A 21715-nucleotide genomic window follows, 5' to 3' on the forward strand; every position below is an offset into this window, starting at 1 on the left:
CTCTTGTGTTGCTGAGAGGATGTTTGCTATGACTAGTGCATTCTCTTAACGAAAACTCTATTAGCCTTTGCCTGCTTCATTTTGGACTCCAAGACCAAATTTACCTGTTACTCCAGGTATTTCTTGACTTCCTACTTTTTGCATTCCAGTCCCCTATGATGAAAAGGACAACTCTCATATACTTGGGAATTTCCCCAAAAAAAGTAAAAATAGAACTATTGCTCATCCCCTCCTGCAAGAGCAATAAACTGCAACTAGATATTGAACAATTATTAACAGCAGGATGCTGGAAACCACCAAAAAAAGATACCCAAAGTCCAAAGACAAAGAAGAAGCTGCAACAAGATGGAAGGAGAGGCACAAACATGATAAAATCAAATTGCATACCCAGAGGGTGGGCAACACACGATCTGGAGAACAATAATACCAAAGAAGTTCTCCCATAGTTGTGAAGGTTCTGAACCTCACATCAGGTTTCCCAGCCTGAGGATGTGACAAACAGACTGGGAATCCTCAAGGAATCTGACTTTGAAATCCAGTGAGATTTGGTTACAGGACTTACACAGGACTGGGTGAAATAGAAACGACACTATTGGAGGGCACAAACAAAATCTTGAGTGTGCCAAGACCCAGGGGAAAGAAGCAGTGACCCTACAGGAGAAGGAATCAGACCTACCTACTAGTGTTGGAGGTTCTCCTATGGAGGTGTGCGTTGCCAACAGCTCACCATGGGGATTGAGACATTGGCAGCATCAGTCCTAGAATGGGCCCCTTGGCATAAATCCTCTTGGAGGTCATCATTAATGCTACCATAGAGCCCGCAGCCCCCAGGGCTGGGTCAACTCAGGCCAAACAACTAGTAGGAAGGAGCACAAGCTAGCCCTTCAGTGGAAAATTGGGTTAAAGTTTTACTGAGCACAGCTCTGCCTACCAGAACAAGACCTAGATTTTCCTACCAGCAGTCCTATCCCCTTAGGAGGTTTATACAAGCCTTTTAGCCTCATCTTCCAGAGGGCAGACAGAAGTAAGAAGAATGGTAATTCCACAGTGGCTAGAAAAAAAGCTACATTACAGAAAGTTAATCAGGATGACAGAGCAGAGAATTATGTCCCAGATGAAGGGACAATATAAAACCCCAGAAAAACAACTAAGTGAAGTGAAGATAATCTTTCAGAATAAGAATTTGGAATAATGACAGTGAAGTTGATTCAGTATCTCAGAAAAGAATGCAGAAGATACAAGAAACGTTTACCAAAGATCTAGAAGAACTAAAGAACAAACAAACAGAAATGAATAATACACTAGAAGGAAACTAGAAGATTAACTGATTCAAAAGAACAGAAAAGTGATCTGGAGGACAGAACAGTGGAAATCACTGCCACAGAACAGAATTTAGAAAAAAGAATGAAAAGAAAAATGAAGAGACCTTTGGGACAATATTAAACACACCAGCATTCACATTATAGAGGCCCAGAAGGAGAACAGAGAGAAAGGACCTGAGAAAATATTTAATGAGATAATAGCTGAAAAGTTCCCTAACATAGCGAAGAAAACCACTGAGAGTCCCAAGCAGCATAAACCCAAAGAGGAAAACACCAAGACACACAATAAACAAAACGATGAAAATTAAAGATAAAATATTAAAAGCAAAAACTGAAAAACAACAAATAATATATAAGGGAATTCCCATAAGGTTATCAGCTGATTTCTCAACAGAAACTCTACAAGCCAGCAGGGAATGGCATGATATATTTAAAGTGATGAGAGTGAAGAAGGTAGTCAAGAATCTTCTACCCAGTAAGATTCTCATTCAGATTTGATGGAGAAATCAAAAGCTATCCAGACAAGCAAAAGTTAGGAGAATTTAGCACCACCAAACGAGCTTTACAATAAATACTTAAGTAATTCTCTAGGCAGGAAACACAGAGAAGGAAAAGAGATATAGAAAACAAATAAAAAAATGATAACAGAATCATGTATGTTATATTCAGCCACTCAGTTGTGTCCGACTCTTTGCGACCCCATGAATCGCAGCACGCCAGGCCTCCCTGTCCATCACCATCTCCCAGAGTTCACTCAGACTCACGTCCATTGAGTCAGTGAGGCCATCCAGCCATCTCATCTTCGGTCGTCCCCTTCTCCTCCTGCTCCCAATCCCTCCCAGCATCACAGTCTTTTCCAATGAGTCAACTCTTCGCATGAGGTGGCCAAAGTACTGGAGCTTCAGCTTTAGCATCATTCCTTCCAAAGAAATCCCAGGGTTGATCTCTTTCAGAATGGACTGGTTGGATCTCCTTGCAGTCCAAGGGATTCTCAAGAGTCTTCTCCAACACCACAGTTCAAAAGCATCAATTCTTTGATGCTCAGCCTTCTTCACAGTCCAACTCTCACATCCATACATGACCACAGGAAAAACCATAGCCTTGACTAGACGGACCTTAGTCGGCAAAGTAATGTCTCTGCTTTTGAATATACTATCTAGGTTGGTCATAACTTTCCTTCCAAGGAGTAAGCGTCTTTTAATTTCATGGCTGCAATCATCATTTGCAGTGATTTTGGAGCCCTCCAAAATAGTCTGACACTGTTTCCACTGTTTCCCCATCTATTTGCCATGAAGTGATGGGACCGGTTGCCATGATCTTCGTTTTCTGAATGTTGAGCTTTAAGACAACTTTTTCGCTCTTCTCTTTCACTTTTTTCAAGAGGCATTTTAGCTCCTCTTCACTTTCTGCCATAAGGGTGGTGTCATCTGCATATCTGAGGTTATTGATATTTCTCCTGGCAATCTTGATTCCAGCTTGTGTTTCTTCCAGTCCAGCGTTTCTCATGAGTACTCTGCATAGAAGTTAAATAAGCAGGGTGACAATATACAGCCTTGACGTACTCCTTTTCCTATTTGGAACCAGTCTGTTGTTCCATGTCCAGTTCTAACTGTTGCTTCCTGACCTCCATACAGATTTCTCAAGTGGCAGGTCAGGTGGTCTGGTATTCCCATCTCTTTCAGAATTTCCCACAGTTTATTGTGATCCACACAGTCAAAGGCTTTGGCGTAGTCAATAAAGCAGAAATAGAGGTTTTCCTGGAACTCTCTTGCTTTTTCCATGATCTAGCGGATGTTGGCAATTTGATCTCTGGTTCCTATGCCTTTTCTAAAACCAGCTTGAACATCAGGCAGTTCACGGTTCACATATTGCTGAAGCCTGGCTTGGGGAATTTTGAGCATTACTTTACTAGCATGTGAGATGAGTGCAACTGTGCGGTAGTTTGAGCATTCTTTGGCATTACCTTTCTTTGGGATTGGAATGAAAACTGACCTTTTCCAGTGCTGTGGCCACTGCTGAGTTTTCCAAATTTGCTGGCATATTGAGTGCAGCACTTTCACAGCATCATCTTTCAGGATTTGAAACAGCTCAACTGAAATTCCATCACCTCCACTAGCTTTGTTCATAGTGATGCTTTCTAAGGCCCACTTGATTTCACATTCTAAGATGTCTGGCTCTAGATTAGTGATCACATCATCATGATTACCTGGGTCGTGAAGATCCTTTTTGTACAGTTCTTCTGTGTATTCTTGCCACCTCTTCTGAATATCTTCTGCTTCTGTTAGGTCCATACCATTTCTGTCCTTTATCAAGCCCATCTTTGCATTTAATGTTCCCTTGGTAGCTCTAATTTTCTTGAAGACATCTCTAGTCTTTCCCATTCTGTTGTTTTCCTCTATTTCTTTGCATTGATTGCTGAAGAAGGCTTTCTTATCTCTTCTTGCTATTCTTTGGAACTCTGCATTCAGATGCTTATATCTTTCCTTTTCTCCTTTGCTTTTCATTTCTCTTCTTTTCACAGCTATTTGTAAGGCCTCCCCATACAGCCATTTTGCTTGTTTGCATTTCTTTTCCACGGGGATGGTCTTGATCCCTGTCTCCTGTACAGTGTCACGAACCTCAGTCCATAGTTCATCAGGCACTCTATCTATCAGATCTAGTCCCTTACATCTATTTCTCACTTTCACTGTATAATCATAAGGGATTTGATTGAGGTCATACCTGAATGGTCTTGCGGTTTTCCCTATTTTCTTCAATTTGAGTCTGAACAGGATCATACATATCAATAATTACCTTAACTATAATGAACTAAATGCACCAACCAAAATACATAGACTGGCTGCATGGATTAGAACATCTGCAGGTTTGCACTTCCACTCACAGCGTCTCTACTGAACCCCCCAAATTGTATGTAATTGGTTAACTATGTTTCCATTATGGCTTGCAATTGTAATTATCTTTAATTTTTTTCCTGGCTATTGATTGTGAAAACTGATAAACATTATATAGTACTGTGATTATGTAATTATTATTCACTAAATACCATTCTATCATGAATGATTAATGGAAAATAATATAACTCTATTATTTAATTAAAACTATCATTTAGTTTAAAAAATTGTAATCACTATTTAAAATACAGATGCAAAACAGAATTATCTTGGAATTTTTTGAAAAGTAGAAATGCCCAGATATTGCTACAATTCCAGTTATGTTTCTAATGAACAGCCATGTTTAAAAAAATGGAACTACATGATTATCTTAAAGTTTTATCTAGCTTGTTTCATTTTTTCTATTTCATAATCAGTACTCCCATTTCATTTACTATATGTTTTTCAACTTCTCCATCTCTTTTTGTTGTTTTGTTGTTGTTGTCCCTATTAAAACTTTTATCAAACCTGCAGAAAAGCTATTCTATGTATATATGCATATATATATATTAGTAAGAAAATTTATAAATTTTTGCCTAGCTAAAAAACTTTATGACATTTTGATTCCACCTGTTTGAGTTAGTATGAATAGAATGCTACATTTCTAATTTATATTCACTAAAAAATTTGATATACTTCCATGTATTTTCACACTTAGTGTTACTGTTAGAGAAACTAAAAAATTTATTACCTTCATGATTTAAAGGAAAAAAATTAAGTGAGGGTTGAAATTTCTAATCCAATTCTGAGAATATAAAGAAATAGTTAATTGTAAAAAAAAAAAAAAAAAAAAAAAAAAAACAGAAAATTAATTAACAAGTGACCAAAACTATCCCAAAGAAAAAAAAAGCAATAACCAAAATGACTGCCAGAGGAGGCTTACAAACAGCTGAGAAAAGAAAAGAAGCAAAAGACAAAGGAGAAAATGAAAGACATACTCATCCAAATGCAGAGTTTCAAAGAATAACAAGGAGAAATAATAAAGCCTTAAGTGAACAATGCAAAGAAATAGAGGAAAATAAGAAAATGAGAAAAACTAGAGATCTCTTCAAGAAAATTAGAAGTATCAAGGGAACATTTTATGCAAAGATGGGCACAGTAAAGGACAGAAATGGTATGAATCTAACAGAAGCAAAAGAGATTAAGAAGAGGTGGTAAGAATACACAGAAAAACTGTACAAAAAAGGTCTTAATGACATGGATAACAACAATGCTATGATTACTCATCTAAAGTCAGACATTCTGGGGTGTGAAATCAAGTGGGCTTTAGGAAGCATTACTATGAACAAAGTTAGTGGAGGTGATAGAATTTAAGCTGAGCTATTTCAAATCCTAAAAGATGATGCTGTCAAAGTGCTACACTCAATATGCTAGCAAATTTGGAAGACTCAGCAGTGGCCATGGGGCTGGAAAAGATCGGTTTTCATTCCAATCCCAAAGAAAGGCAATGCCAAAGAATGCTCAAAGTACCATACAATTGCACTCATTTCACATGCTAGCAAGGTAATACTCAAAATCCTTCAAGCTAGGCTTCAACAGTACATGAACTGAGAACTTCCAGATGTTCAAACTGGATTTAGAAAAGGCAGAGGAACCAGAGATCAAATTGCCAACACCTGTTGGATCATCAAAAAAGCACGAGAATTCCAGAAAAACATCTGCTTCACTGAGTATGCTAAGGCTTCTGACTTTGTGGACCACAACAAACTGGAAAATGTTTAAAGATATAAGAATACCAGACCACCTTAACTGGCCCCTGAGGAACCTGTATGCAGGTCAAGAAGCAACAGTTAGAACCAGACTTGGTTCAAAATTGGGAAAGGAGTACATCAAGGCTGTAATTGTCACCCTGCTTATTTAACTTATATGCAGAGTACATCATGGAAAATGCCAGGCTACACAAAGCTCAAGCTGGAATCTACACTCTGGGGAGAAATCTCAATAATCTCAGATATGTAGTTGACAACACCCTAATGGAAGAAATTGAAGAGAAACTAAAGAACCTCTTGATGAAAGTGAAAGAAGAGAGTAGGAAATCTGGCCTAAAACTCAGCATTCAAAAAACAAAGATCATGGCATCTCGTCCCAACACTTCATGGCAAACAGATGGGGAAACAATGGAAACAGTGACAGACTTTATTTTCTTGGGCTCCAAACTCACTGCAGATGGTGACTGCGGCCATGAAATCAAAAGACACTTGCTCCTTTGAAGAAAAGCTATGACCAACCTAGACAGCATATTAAAAAGGAGATACGTCTTGGACTGCAAGGATATAAAACCAGTAAATCCTAAAGGAAATCAATGCTGCATATTCATTGGAAGGACTGATGCTGAAGATCCAATACTTTGGCCACCTAATCTGAAGAGCCAACTCATTGGAAAAGACTGATGCTGGGAAAGATTGAGGGCAGGAGGAGAAGGGGACAACAGAGGATGAGACAGTCGGATGGCATCATTGACTCAATGGACATGAGCTTGAGTAAATTCTGGGAGATTGTGAAGGACAGGAAAGCCTGGCATGCTTCAGTCCATGGGATCACTTAGAGCCAGACACAACTGAGCAACAACAGTATTATTTATTAACTATTCAAATTTCACAAAGTTTTATGCTATGTCCGTTATTTGTTTTCATAGAACTTCACATTGTGTTTAGTTGCACTGAGCAATTTCAGCTGCATGCAACAAATTCTGGTAAATTCTTTTCTCTTTTATTCTATTACAATTATTTTCTAATTTTCCTTGTTATGGCTTCTTAGATACACCCATCATTTAATAGTGGACATTTAATTTCCAAATCCCCGGCTTTTGTTTAAAGTATCTTTAATATTAATTTCTCAGTTTGGTACTCATTGCTTATTTAAATTCTTTCTTCTGTGAAATCACCCTCTTTTTTTTCAGTCTAACTTTATTGAGGCTTTTGATGGCTAAGTTGAAGATCTCTATTGGTAAATGTCACATTGCACTTGAAAATATGTCGGTTATTTTCAAATATCTTTTGATATTGATTTCTAACACAATTCCACAGTGATAACAGAACAGACTGCATGATTTCAATACCTTTAGATCATGAAATTTTTGCACCTTGTTTTTACGTCCCTGGATATGTCCCAGTGTCTCCTAGTTTACAGTCTTTGGGAACTTGAATAGAATTTGTTTCCTACTATTGTGTGAAAACTGTACAAATCTTAATTATGTTGAATTAGTTCACAATGATTTTCAGGTCTACTTAATCTTTCTACCTCTCTGTATATTCATTCTATTAATTTTTTAGAGGTTGATATTGAAACTCTGACTAAAAATCTTAGTTTATCTACTGAAAGTGGAACTATATGTTTGCTCTGTATTTTCCAAATCTGCTGTAAATGTGTTATCATATGTTCATAATTTAAAATTAAATAAAAGAACTATCATGTGATCAAAGATGAATGCATGTCAATGCTAATGCAGCACAATTTCCAAAACTAAGACATGGAAGCAATCTACATGCTTATGAAGATATGATACACACTCACACACATGCTCTGGAATATTACTCAGCCATAAAAAGGAATTAAATTTTGCCATTTGCAGCAATATGGATGGACCTAGAAAATACAATACTTAGTAAAATCAGTTAGAGAAAGACAAATATTATATGATATCAGTTAAATGGGGAATCTAAAAAGTAATAAAAATAAAGTTATATATCTATTAAATAGACTCACAAACATAGAAAACAACTTTATGGTTACCAAAGAGGGAAGGGAGAAGGGAAAGGACAAATTGGGAATATGGGATTAACAGATAGAAACTACTATACATAAAATAGATAAACAAGAAGATTTACTGCATAACACAATGAAATATACCCAGTCTCTTATAATAACCTGTATGAAATATAATCTGTGAAAGAAAACAGAATTACTGTGCTGTACACCTTAAACTAACAAATATTGTAAATTAACTATATTCCAATAAAAAATAAAAAGATCATGTTCATGCACATAAAAAATTATGATCTTATAGTTTTATCATTCAAAAATCGAAAATCAATATCACTGGACAAGGCATTCTGGTGGCTCTAGGGGAGAATCTGTTACCTTGGCCTTTTTAAATTCTAGGGCCACTCACATTCATTGACTCACTGTCATCTTCCTCCATGCTCAAAGCCAGCAGCAGAGGTTAATTTCTTCTTATCACACCACCTGACTTCTTCTGTCTCTCTTTTCCCTATTTAAGGACCCACTAGGCCCATTCAAATAATACAGTTTAACCTGCCCATTTTAAGATTAGCTGATTAGTAACCTAAATATCCCATCTACTGCCTTAATTCCCGTTTGCCATGCTATGCAACATTCACAAATTCTGGGGATTAAGACTTAATCATTTGATTGGGGAAGGGGTTGGATATTATTCTGCTTACCATGAAAAGAAAGGTTGGCAAATGATATCATATGATATGACTCCACATCAAATAACCATCTACTGATAGTGTTGTGCTTAGTCACTCAGTCGTGTCTTACTCTTTGCGAGCCCATGGACTGTAGCCTGCCAGGCACCTCTGTCCACGGGATCCTCCAGGCAAGAATACTGGAGTGGGTTGCCATGCCCTCATCCAAGAGATTTTCCCAACCCAAGGATCAAACCCAGTTCTTCCGTATTGCAGGCAGCTTCTTTACCATCTGAGTCACCATGGAAACCCTCTACTGATACAATATTGGTGAAAAATAATATTAAGTGATTTCAGTCTGTATACATAATCTCTAAATATATATCAGCAAATACAGAAGCAGGAAAGTCTGAGCAGAGGAACCACAGGATAAGACCTCTCCTCATTAGATAAATCAATCTATATAGAAAGTTAGCTGAATTTTCAAGAGACAAAAAGTCTAGTAGCTGAAAAGTTGAGAACATGCTGTCTGAGAAGTATCTAATTCCAATGTATTTTAACTACTGAAATCAACCTAAGAGTTGGTTAACTGCAAGAAATAAATTTGAGAGGAGTTCTGCAAAAAATTTTCAATTCAAACTCAGGATACAGAGGGGTGCAATGACAAGGAAAGACAGTCCTAGACTAGAGATATCAGATAACTGAAAAGTAGGAACTACTGTTTATATAGACTAGTCATCTGGCTTTTTTCTTTTCTAGAAGTTTATCCTTTGGGAATATATATTAATGAATAATAAACACATCGAGGTAAATCTACACAGCCTCAGATTTGACAGTGTAGTCCTAGATACAACACCAAAGGCATAAGTAGAGAAAGAAAAATCAGATAAAGTGAACTTGATCAAAATTTAAAACATTTTGCATCAGAGAAGATTACCAAGAAGGTGAAAATACAACCTTGAGACAGGGAGAAAATATTTGTAAATCATGTATCAGATAAGGGTCTAATATCCAGAATATAAAAAGAACTCTTACAAATCAAAAATAAATAACCCAAAATAAAAATGGACCAAGGATCTGAATAGATATTTCTCCAAAGAACTACAAATGATCAATAAGCACATGAAAAGATGCTTCATCTCCTTGGTTATTCGGGAAGTATAAATTAAAGCCACAAACAGATACCATTATGTATCCAACAGGATGAGTTGTGATATAAACAATAAGATAGGATATCAAGTGTTGACAAGGATTTGGAAAAACTGGAATCCTCATATATTGCTCATGGAAATATTAAATATTAAAACTACTCTGGAAAACTGAAAATACCTTTAAAAATTAAACAAACACTAACCATAGATCCAGTAATTCCACTCCTACATACCTACCCATCAAAAACAAAAACACATGTCCATACAAAGACGTGTACAAATATACACAGCAGGATTATTCAAAATAGCCTAAAACTTAAGAACAGTCCTAATATCCAACCAAATTGTAAAGAGATAAAGTACAGGATAGCCAGCAAACACATTATTAGTCTGTAATAAAAAGGAAGGAACTATTAACAGATGCAACAAAAATGGATGAAACTCAAAAACATATTACAAGTGAAACACCTCAGCCTCAAAAGACTAAATATGTTATGATTCCTCTTATTAAACATTTCTAGAAAAGGCAAAGTGATAGAGACAGAACAGGCTTCCCTGGTGGCTTGGTGGTAAAGAATCCACCTATCAATGCAGGAGATGTGGGTTCCATTCCTAGGTCGAGAAGATCCCCTGCAGAAGGAAATGGCAACCCACTCCAGTATTCTTGCCTGGAAAAATCTCATGGACATCTGGGTTAGCTACTGTCTTTGGAGTCAGAGAGTCAGACACGTTTCAGCCACTAAATAAACAACAACACTGCTAATCCACTTTAACCAACTCTTTTTCATAGCACTTAATAATCTCTAACATATTACAGTGTTATTTGGTCGTTAAGTCATGTCTGACTCCTTTGGGACCCCAGTGACTAAAGACCATCAGGCTCCTCTGACCATGTGATTTCCCAGGAAAGGATACTGGAGTAGGGTACCATTTCCTACTCCAGGGGATCTTTCTGACCCAGGAATCAAATCCACATCTCTTGCATCTTCTGTACTGGCAGGCAGATTCTTTACCACTGTGCCACCTTAGGAAGCCCTTATATTAGCCTACAGTTGGGCAAAAGCATCTAACACAAAGCCTATTTTATAGAAAACTATTGAAAAACTCATGTGAATTATTGAATACTATACTGAAAGTAAAAAACAAAATTGTTCTAAGTATAACAACTGCTCCCTCCTCTGATTAAATGGTTGACTGGGAGCTGTGCAGCAATGCCACTGCCTCACATCAGAAGAGTGTACCCTACTGCATGTTATTAGCCCAGGAAAAGATCAAAATAAAGTACAGTTTCTGCTGACTGCATATTGATTTCACCCCATCATAAAGTAGAAAAATCATTCAAATCACTGTAAGTTGGGGACCATCTATATTACAGTCACTCAAATATTTGCTGAATAAATGAAATTTAGGTTCCTGCAAATCTGCCAAGTAGACCACCCTGAAGTGTACATCTTCCCTAGTTCTCAAAAAAAAGGCAAATTAACATTTGGGATCTACTGGCCCATGGGCAGCCCAGCCTTTTACTCATGGCCATACCAACTTGAGTGGTGGGAAAAATAACAGCAAACACTGCCCACAATGATATAAATAGCTGTAGACTGAGCTTATAGACTTAACACAATGTTAGGTGAAGTGAGGAAATTCCTCAGCTTTGGAGTATGACATACAAAGTTCTGCCTCAACTGCAGCCTGCAGCCACCCACACAAATCTAACATAATACTATTAGACGGGTTTTTAAATTGTATCCCACGGTGCTTTTATTTAGCCACAAGTCAAATTAACAACTAAAAAGGATTCTTCTAACTGGAATTTTAGCTGTAAACTCAAAGTAACTGACAGATTCTTATTTTCCATGGTGTGGTGCCAACAATACTTTACACACTATTCAAAATATGCACTGTAGAGGACTCTGGGAAATTTACAATCTATGTTTAAAGAAACCATCTTAGTGAGGAAGGGTCATTGATTCTTGTAAGCCAAGAACTGGCCACCTTTAAGATCAAATGATAGTTCATGGATAAGTTTTTATAAGAGACCATGCATAGAAATATAAAGAAATAAGGAAAAACAGACCTCTAATAGAAGACAATATCACAATTCCTCAAAAATAAGTAGTATCTAATTTGGTTATTACTCAGATTGCAGTGAGACTAAAATGAAATTATTAGAAGGTTAAGCATCTGTCTACAACACGGGAGACCCGGGTTCAATCCCTGGGTCGGGAAGATCCCCTGGAGAAGGAAATGGCAATCCATTCCAGTACTATTGCCTGGAAAATCCCATGGACAGAGGAGCCTGGTAGGCTACATGTAGTCCATGGGGTCGCAAAGAGTTGGACACGACTGAGCGACTTCACTTCACTTCACTTCAAGAGCCCAAAGAAATATGTATATATTCTGTACTTGTAATGTACATTTTTTACATTGTTCTCTTATCCTTCCTCTCAGATTCCTTGTAGACAGCAACTCTAGTCTTTGCTCTGAAATGCTAAGCATTTACCAAACTACTATGCCTAAGGGTTCTCCATAATATCAGTGCCATCAAAGAAACATTTTTAGTAGAATAAGAATTCTAAGACAAAATATTAAAAAGTCTTTTTCTAGTGCAAGATGCTTATCTTTATTCCATTGTATTTAAAAAACAAATCTTATGTTTTGCAGATTTTAGCACTTTCTCTATACGAATGTTTTCATCTCATTATGACAACCAAGATCAAGGAAACAGAATCATGTATAAATGAACTATAAGAGAAAAAAGGAGAACAGACTTGCCTAAGGGAACTGAAATGTGGGGAATATGCCTTTTTAGACACTATTAAGATGCTTATGTTTTTATTTTGTGCCAGTCATCTGAAATATTTTAACATATTTATGTTAGCTACTGATGATCCCTCAGTTTAAGACTGAAAGCTTCAAAACATCTGAGAGATAAATTTCAGAAAGAAACCAGCTTAGACACATGCCATGTTAACCAAACAGCTTAGAAGTTCATTAAGCTCATTTATTTGTCCTACATTTTTTGAACACTGAGTTAGATGCATGGGGCACAGGATGACTATAAACTAGTAGAGGTTAGAAGCATAAAAATGAATTATTGCAATACTGTGCGATATGTGGCAATAACAGAAACCTATATGAAGGTTATGATAAACCTGGTAAAAAAGAGTTATACATTTCATAGACAATATTAATGAACGGTAACAAAAATATCCCACATTATTTGAGTACAAAACACTGTTATTGCTCTTAAATTGCTATGATAGCCTTCTCTATTTTCTTTTTTTTTTTTCCTTCATTTTGTTTTTATTATAGCATGTTTGCTTAATTTACAGCAAGCAGAAAATAAGCTGGGTCTTGTTTTGATCCAAACATTGATGTTTTAAAGGTTGTACACAATATTTGTTAAAAAAGAACATATAAAAATACCTTTTTAGAAGCTTCTATAAGAAAGAAAATACAAAGTTTAACCCCACAACTTTCCTCTTTGTTAGAACTGTGAACTACTGCTACAGTTTTAAATAGACTTTTTGTTTAAACTATACATCCAGGAAAATCTAAAAAAATTAAAGAAACGTGCATATAAATGATTGCATAGCAGAATATGAACATTAACTGCAAACAGTAAAGAAATGAGTTAGAAATACTATCAAATATACAAAGGTTCTAGAATCAATCCTTTAAACACATTCCACAAACAGTATTTAAAAACCACCTTTTGTTCTTTACAGGCAAGGCCTAGATCTCTAAAACCAAAACTGCAAAAAGTAATCCTCTAAAAGGGATAGTTTTCCCTCAACATTTCTTACTTATGCCTGTAAGCAAGCAATCTAAAATTTTAAAGATGCTAGCTTTTACTCTGAAATGAGACTGGACATATCAAGTCACTTTTTATTGCCCCCAAATGATCTCACAGAGAGATGTTAGAAATTTTTATAAAGAGTATGGTATTATTCTCTTATTTTTATCAGGTACTAACTACGCTGATAATCAAAAACTCAAAGAGATGTGACTTTCTTGAAATTAATTTTTCTCAGTTATTTTAAATCTCATGGCACCAGAGAATCACTTAGAATGGGAGTGTTGTTTTTTAACTTGCCTCACATTAAATAAACTGAGGTGTGAAGAACAAGCTTCCTTCATAAAGAGATGGGCACATTTTGATACAAATGCACACACCAAGTGCTTTAAGCATCAAAATTCAGTCCTCTTACACTATGCACACTCACAAACAAAACCTCCTTTGAAACACTTTACTTGCTTTTAACAGCAGTAAGAAAACTATGCAATATTATGGTCAACAACGCTCCTTAAAGTTGAGAGTAACTAAGAGCATTCTTTTCCCCTTAAAATTATTTCTGCCATCATCAACCTGCCCAAGTTTTAAGGTGAGTTTTTCCGACGTTTGTATGGTTCCAAATCTTCATAGAAACCAGGAAAAGGCTCCTTGTTTCAATCAAACAATCTGCCTGAAAATGCTACTTAACCCACTTGTCATTTTCCAAGACAGTGGGGGTTAACAAAAGAACTATTCCACACTGAGCCATAAATTATCATCACGGGCCTAGACATCTTGACAAGACAAACAGGTCCACCCTGAACCTAAATGTGTCTGGTCGGTCAGTGTTGTACTGTGGCTACAACTTCACTTTTTTATCATCCTATCTTATTAGCAAGCTACATTTCTAGGTTAACAGTTCTACCAAGTATGGATATGAAAGTTTATTTTTAATAAGACAATGTTGCAAATTATGGTCAACCAACATCTTTTCACCAATACTTCAAGCATAAAAAATGAGAATCTTTACAAAAATATACAGAGACACCACGAATTGGTAGCTGCCCATAACATTAAACAAACTGGACTCTTAAGAGTGGCTTCTCAACAGCATATCATTTTAATTATAACCATTGCCTGGTACAGGGAAAACTGACAAGTGTTTTTTAAGCATCATTGCAACATTGTATTCCTGATAATTTAAGTAAACCAAACTATGAGTAAATGAATGATACATGCCTAAAAATATCATGGTTTATACTATCAGTGGCCACTGGACTTAGGACTAGTCCAAGACCTTGACCTAGATTTTGACCTAGACCTAGACTGTGATCTTGACTGAGATTTGGATCTAGGTGGTTCTTTTTTCCTTGATTCCTTTTCATATCTTGAGCCAGATTTATAATGTGTTTTGGAATCTGTTTTAGAGGTGCCTCTAGTTTTGGTGTGAGATGCAGACCTAGAACGTGATTTAGCCTTCATTTCTTTCTTGGGCTGGGACTTGGACCGTGATCTTGAATTGGATTTAGATCTTGAAAAAGATCGATTTTGGTGTTTGAATCTATCATTGTCGGAGTGGCTTCTGCTACGCCGTGGTCTTCCAGTCGGTCTACTGTTTCTAGGACTATAAGATCTTCTATAGTTGTAATCGAAGGACCGACTTCTTGATCTTCTTCTGTCATAACTTCGGCTTCTAGAACGTCTGTATCTGTCATAATCATCATAGCGTGAAGAACTATACACATTCCTCCCTTCCTTGGCTTTCATCTGATTTGGAGTCTTTCGATCCCCCTGTGCAAACTGTATTTCAATTTGGCGTCCACAAATCCACTTTCTGTCCAAATTATGTAAAGCATCTTTGGCATCACGAACATCCTCAAATTGAACATATGCAAATCCTCTTGGAGGGCGAGTGTAGAAATCAAGTGGAACATACACATCAACTGTAGGACCATAACGACCAAATTCCCGACGTAAGTCTTCAGACCTGGTATCGTCGGCCACGTTCCTCACGAAGAGAGACGTGTTGGCGGGGTGGGGGGGGGCGGGGGGCGCGCAGGTACAGGGACATGACGCCGACATTGAGTCTCTGCAGGGACAGTAACGGGCTCAGCAAACCGTCCACAGCTTCGGCGCCGGATCCTCCTCAGACACACACCCTCTATTTTCTTTAATTGTTTTCTTGCTGGAGCCATCATCTCTCCTCAGAGACATTCCCATACAACAGACATTACTGTATTTCTAAAACATTGTCTGATTATATTACTCCTCATGGTAAAACTTTCAATTCAAACTCTTTATTATGCTATGTACAACTTCAGCATGTCTTTCTACAAACCTAATCCATCCTCCAAAGTCCAGACGGTGACTACCCTAGCATTCTAGGCCATACTGAATTTTTCCTTCTCTGAACTCCTAAATCATGTATTTATTGGCTCTCTAATTCATCTTATTCTAAACTCTATCTTGTCATACACTGTCCTTTGCTATTTCTTTAAGGATAAATTTTTCCCATATAGAATATAAAATCTTTAATCTCCAAATCCATTATTTGTACTTGTTTTGGAAAAAGCATAAATTCCATAAGTACTTGTTGAAATACACGGTAACTATTGCAAAAATTATTCTTTAGTTGATTTATCATGTAAACATAGGTTCAAAAATGATAAAGTTAATCATCTTTATGCTATCAGATAAATTTAAGAAAGTTATTGTATATTATTTAAAAGTTAATATTTATTACATTTTTGACTTTCTCACATTGTAAAATGTTGCTCAACAGCCAGGTTAGTATAGCTTCATGGCTTTTATAACCACAACTTTTCCTTATGCCTATATGATTTTTTAAAGAAAAAAAAAAGAATCCCATTATTTTTAAGTGAATGCTCCAAAAATCATTTGGCTCCATATTCATTTATTTACTAAACAAATACTTATTAAATAACTACTATGTGCCAACCACTAGAAAAAGAACACTGAATAAAACAGATTAAAGTATCTAACCTCAAGTAGCTTAAATTCTAGTTAGGAGGAAGTCAGCAAATATAATACCCAATGGTGATAAGTGAAAAGCAAAAAACTAAAGCAGAAAAGGGAATAGGGGATCAGGGCTGAAGAAGCAAGCGGGTTACTCTTTTATATATAGTCGTGAGAGAGGGTCTCACGATTAGTGAAATAATATTTGATATAAAAATTGAGCAAAGGCTTGAAGAAAGAGAAGTCATGTAGATATCTGGAGGAAGAGCATTAACAGACAAAAGAGAACAGCCAAGTGTAAAGGTACTCTAATAAGTACTTGCTTTTAAAAATATATAAAGATGAATAAAGTGTATAGTTTGTAAGACATAGGTAAACTTTAAAGGTGTGCCTTTAAAGAAAAGTAATTAATGAATAGCTTCCCTGGTGGCTCAGAGGTTAAAGCGTCTGCCTCCAATGCGAGAGACCTGGGTTCGATCCCTGGGTCGGGAAGATCCCCTGGAGAAGGAAATGGCAACCCACTCCAGTACTCTTGCCTGGAGAATCCGATGGACAAAGGAGCCTGGTAGACTACAGTCCTTGGGGTCGCAAAGAGTCGGACACAACTGAGCGACTTCACCTTACCTTGTAAGACACAGCTAGAATTCATAAGACAACTTGAATACACAAATGAAATTAGTAAGTAAAGCATGTGTCCCTAAACAGAAATAGGAATGTAAGAAGGACCAAGAGAAACCTAAATTCATGAAGCACTAAATATTCAAGAGGCTCTAGATATAATGTGATCCAGATCCATTCACAGTATACATGAATACTAAATAATCATAAGACATGAGGTATTCTTTATGTATAAGGCCTTAATTTGGTTATCCCACATGTTCTTTGTCTGAGAAATACAAAGAAAACAGCTGCTTAGTGATCTAATTGGCAAGCTACAGTTAAGGCCCGGCATACTAGACCTGGGGCCCTCTTGTAAAGCAAGCATATGGCACCAGTAGTACCAAGGCTAGGCCTCTACCTCACTTCAATTCTGGTCCTCTTTGCAGTTAAAGCAGAGAGAAAAAACATAACAAAACTGTGTCTCTCAAGATTAAGGGAAATGTGGTCCTAGACTTCCTTCTTCTTGTTGTTCAGTCACTAAGTCATGTCTGACTCCTTGCAACCCCATGGACCACAGCATGCCAGGCACCTCTGTTCTTCACTGTCTCCCAGAGTTTGCCAAAATTCATGTCTATTGAGTCAATGATGTTACCTAACCATCTCATCCTCTGCTGCCCTCTTGTCCTCTTGCACTCAATCTTTCCCAGCATCACCCTTTTCCAGTGAGTTGGCTTTTGCATCAGCTGGCCAATGTATTGGAGATTCAGCATCAGTCCTTCCAATGAATGTTCAGAGTTGATATACTTTAGGATTGACTAGTTTGATCTTCTCGCTGTCCAAGGGTCTTCTCCAGCATCACAATTCAAAAGCATCAGTTCTTTGGCACTCAGTGTCCCTTATGGTCCAACTCTCACACCCATACATGACTACTGGAAAAACCATAGCATTGACTACATGGACCTTTGTCACTAAAGTGATGTGTCTGCTTTTATGATGCTGTCTAGTTTTGTAATAGCTTCTCTTCTAAGGAGCAAGTGTCTTTCAATTTCATGACTTCAATCACCATCCACAGTGATTTTGGAGCCCAAGTAAATAAAATCTGTCACTCTTTCACTTTTTTCCCATCCATTTGCCATGAAATGATAGGACTGGATGTTATGATTTTTGTTTTGTGAATGTTGAGTTTTACGCCAGCTTTTTCACTCTCTACTTTAACCTTCATCAAGAGGCTTTTTAGTTCCTCTTCGCTTTCTGCCATAGGGGTTTTGACATCTGCATATCTGAGGTTGTTGATACTTCTTCCCACAATCTTGATTTCCATTTGTGTCATCCAGCCCTGCATTTTGCATGCTGTGCTATGCATATAAGTTAAACAAGCAGGGTAACAATATACAATTGACATATTCTTTTCCCAATTTTGAATCAGTCCATTGCTACATGTCCAGTTTTAACTGTTGCTTCTTGATCTGCACAGGTTTCAGGAGGCAGGCAAGGTGGTCTGGTATTCCCATCTCATTAAGACTTTTTCATGGTTTGTTGTGATCCACACAGTCAAAGTCTTTAGCATAGTCAATGAAGCAGAAGTAGATGTGGGTTTTTTTGGAATTATCTTGTTTTTCTAGGAACCAGTCGATGTTGGCAATTTGATCTCTGGTTTCTCTTCCTCTGCCTTTTCTAAATCCAGCTTGTACATCTGGAAGTTCTTGGTTCACATATTGCTGCAGATTAGCCTGAGGATTTTGAGCATTGCCTTGCTAGCCTGTGAAATAAGTACAATTATCTGGGAGTTTGAACATTCTTTGGCACTGCCTTCTTTGGGATTGGAATGAAAATTGACCTTTTCCAGTCCTGCAGCCACTGCTGAGTTCCAAATTTGCTGGTATATTGAGTACAGTACCTTAACAGCAACATCTGCTATGATTTTAAATAGCTCAGCTGGAATTCCATCACCTCCACTAGCTTTGTTCATAGTAATGCTTCCTAAGGCCTACTTCACTTCACACTCCAGGATGTCTGGCTCTAGGTGAGTGACCACATCATCATGATTATCAGAGCCATTAAGACCTTAATGTTTAGTTCTTTTGTGTATTCTTGCCACTACTTCTTAATTTCTTCTGCTTCTGTCAGGTCCTTGTCATTTCTGTCCTTTATTGCAACCATCTTTGCATGAAATGTTCCATTGTTATCTCCAATTTTCTTGAAGAGATCTCTAGTCTTCCCTCATTCTATTGTTTACCTCTATTTCCTTGCATTGGTCACTTAAGAAGGCTTTGTTATCTCTCTTTGCTATTCTCTGAAGCTCTGCATTCAGTGAGGTATATCTTTCCCTTTTGCTTCTCTTTTCTCAGCTACTTGGAAGACCTCCTCAGACAACCACTTTGCCTTCTTGCATTTCTTTTTCTTGGGGATGGTTGTGATCACCACTTCCTATACAATGTTATGAACCTCTGTCCATAGGTCTTTAGGTACTCTGTCTACTAAATCTAATCCCTTGAATCTATTCATCACCTCCACTGTATAATCATAAGGGATTTGTTTTAGGTCTAGTGGTTTTCCCTACTTTCTTCAATTTAAGCCTGAATTTTGCGGTTTTCCTCTATCCACAACTGTCTTTACAGTGCTGGATGTTCAGCACCTACTTTAGGTAATGGAATAGGAAAATAAAGTCTGGGAATCTTTTAAACACTGGATCAGGAAGGTCTTCAACTGCTGCTAATTTCTTGCCAATTGCTGTGTCCCATACTATCACTGGGTATAGAAATAGAGAAAAGATGGTTTAGTATGAAACCATTCTTCTGGGGTTTATCTTGTTCCTTCATCTGAAATATATTCATCTAACACTTCATTTTGTCTAAATTTCTATTTGTATTTTGGGGATAGTTACATTTCTCAACCTGGAGAAGTGGCCCTCTGTAGGTGATGTCCTATGCATCCTAGCAGTATACCTCCCTCTCATCATACAAGGGTCAGGGACTATCTGGTCCTAGGACAGTGTCAGGCCAGTCGGACTGAAGGTTTCTTGCTTTGGTATCTGCTCCCTGTTGGGCAGAGCTGGGCCCTGGCCCTCTGGTAGATAAGGCCATGGCTAGGGATTTGTCCAGGGATGGCTGTGGGCTCTGGAAGTCTTTAGGCAGCTGATAGGTGGAGGGCTGGGTTCCTGCCTGGTTAGTTTTTTGTCCTGAGGAATCCCAACACAGAAGCCTACAAATTGTTGGGTGGGGCCACATCTTGGTCCTAATAAGTCAAGCAAAATACCGAACTCTGGGAGAATTCATGCAGATGGATTCTCCCCAATATGTCTACCAGCAGTTTTTATGAGCCCAGGGTGAGCCACTTTACCCTCCTACCCCAGGGCTCCCCAGCAGACTCTCCAAGATCAGCAGGTAGGTCTGACCCAGGCTCCTATGAAGTTACTGCTTTTGCCCTTGGGTCCAGTGCATGTAATATTTTGTGTGTACCTTTTAAGAGTGAAGTCATGCTTTCCCCAGTCCTGAGAAACTCTTGCAATTCAGCCTCATTTCAAACCCAAATGCTCTAGAGGCTCCTCTTCCCAATGCCAGACCTTTGGGCAGGGGGGCCTGATGTGGGCTCAGAATTCTCACTCCTGTGGGAGTGCCTCTGCAATATAATTATTCTCCAAAATTCTGAAGAATATTTTATCTCTAAAAGAAAACAGAAGAGAAATGCATCACCAAAGATATGCATAAAGACAGTACATCAGAAACCAGAACCAAAAATAATCTAAAGAGAAAATGGTTAATTATACCAAAGGAGTAAAATATCTTTTGTATTAGTTTTATCAAGTTTCATGGAAACAAGTGGCTTTATAGAATTATATTAATGGAAACCAAACTAAAAGATTAAACTAAGAGAATAAATATTTATTGAGCATCCATCTTTTGAAAAGTCCTATGTTTGATACTGGTGAGAAATAAAGGTAAGACAAGAGTTCATTCTCACCAAGCATGCATTTCAGAAAACATAGACATAGTCCTTTAGAGAAAAAAACAAAAACAAGACAAAATAAGTACTGAAAAAGAGAATAAAAAATGTGTTCTAGGAATCAAGGGGAATTACTGTTAAAAGGAAATCAGGAGCCAATATTTTATAATAACTTTAAAAGAAGTATAATCTATAAAATTTTTGAATCACTATGTTGTATAGCTGAAGCTAATGTAATATTGCACAACAACTATATCTCATGAAAAAATAAATAAATAAAAATACTTTCTAAAAACCTAAACTTTTTAAACTATAAAAGTTGCAGGGGGGAGAAAATCAGAAAAGGTCAGAGATTACAGTACAGTAAAAAGGAAAACTAGAACAGTTGTAAAGAATATTTACAGTAAGGAAGCTGTAGTTTTCAGAAGAGCCAAAAGATCTGAGAATAATATGGGATAATAAACTTATTTCTGGGTCAAAACAAATAAGGATAGATGGAAAGTAGAGTGTTTAAAAAAACAAAATTTTCAAATTTTTTGCCAAGTTGCTCTATTTATAAAAGTTGAAAAACATTTAGCAATGTGACCTAAATTCTGAACTACAGTTACCTCATTTGTAAAGTAACTTACTTATTGCATTTGTTATGAGG

General features: G+C 37.2%; 2 protein-coding genes and 1 long non-coding RNA gene across 20 annotated transcripts in view; all 3 read right to left on the reverse strand.

Moving 5' to 3' along the window:
• The window catches only part of KIF21A (kinesin family member 21A), a 195145-nt gene that overhangs the window by 114740 nt on the left and 58690 nt on the right, over nt 1-21715 (reverse strand). The gene's annotated exons all lie outside the window — the stretch shown is intronic.
• Nucleotides 579-4809, reverse strand: LOC120857753. The gene is made up of 3 exons (XR_005719731.1): nt 4572-4809; nt 2434-2437; nt 579-589 (listed from the first exon to the last, which is right to left on the reverse strand). It is a non-coding gene; the product is annotated as an uncharacterized LOC120857753 (long non-coding RNA).
• On the reverse strand, nt 13051-15694 carry LOC120857752 (serine/arginine-rich splicing factor 10-like). Its single transcript, XM_040233491.1, has one exon. It carries the CDS (start codon nt 15628-15630, stop codon nt 14812-14814), a length of 819 nt encoding a protein of 272 aa, XP_040089425.1. The 5' UTR covers nt 15631-15694; the 3' UTR covers nt 13051-14811.

The sequence above is a fragment of the Oryx dammah genome, unplaced genomic scaffold (genome assembly GCF_014754425.2).
Source record: "Oryx dammah isolate SB20612 unplaced genomic scaffold, SCBI_Odam_1.1 HiC_scaffold_29, whole genome shotgun sequence".
Lineage (NCBI taxonomy): Eukaryota > Metazoa > Chordata > Mammalia > Artiodactyla > Bovidae > Oryx > Oryx dammah.

Coding starts and splice junctions, on each gene's coding strand:
- LOC120857752 (XM_040233491.1), bottom strand. CDS start 15,630: ATGTCGGCGTCATGTCCCTGTACCTGCGCGCCCCCCGCCCCCCCCCAC.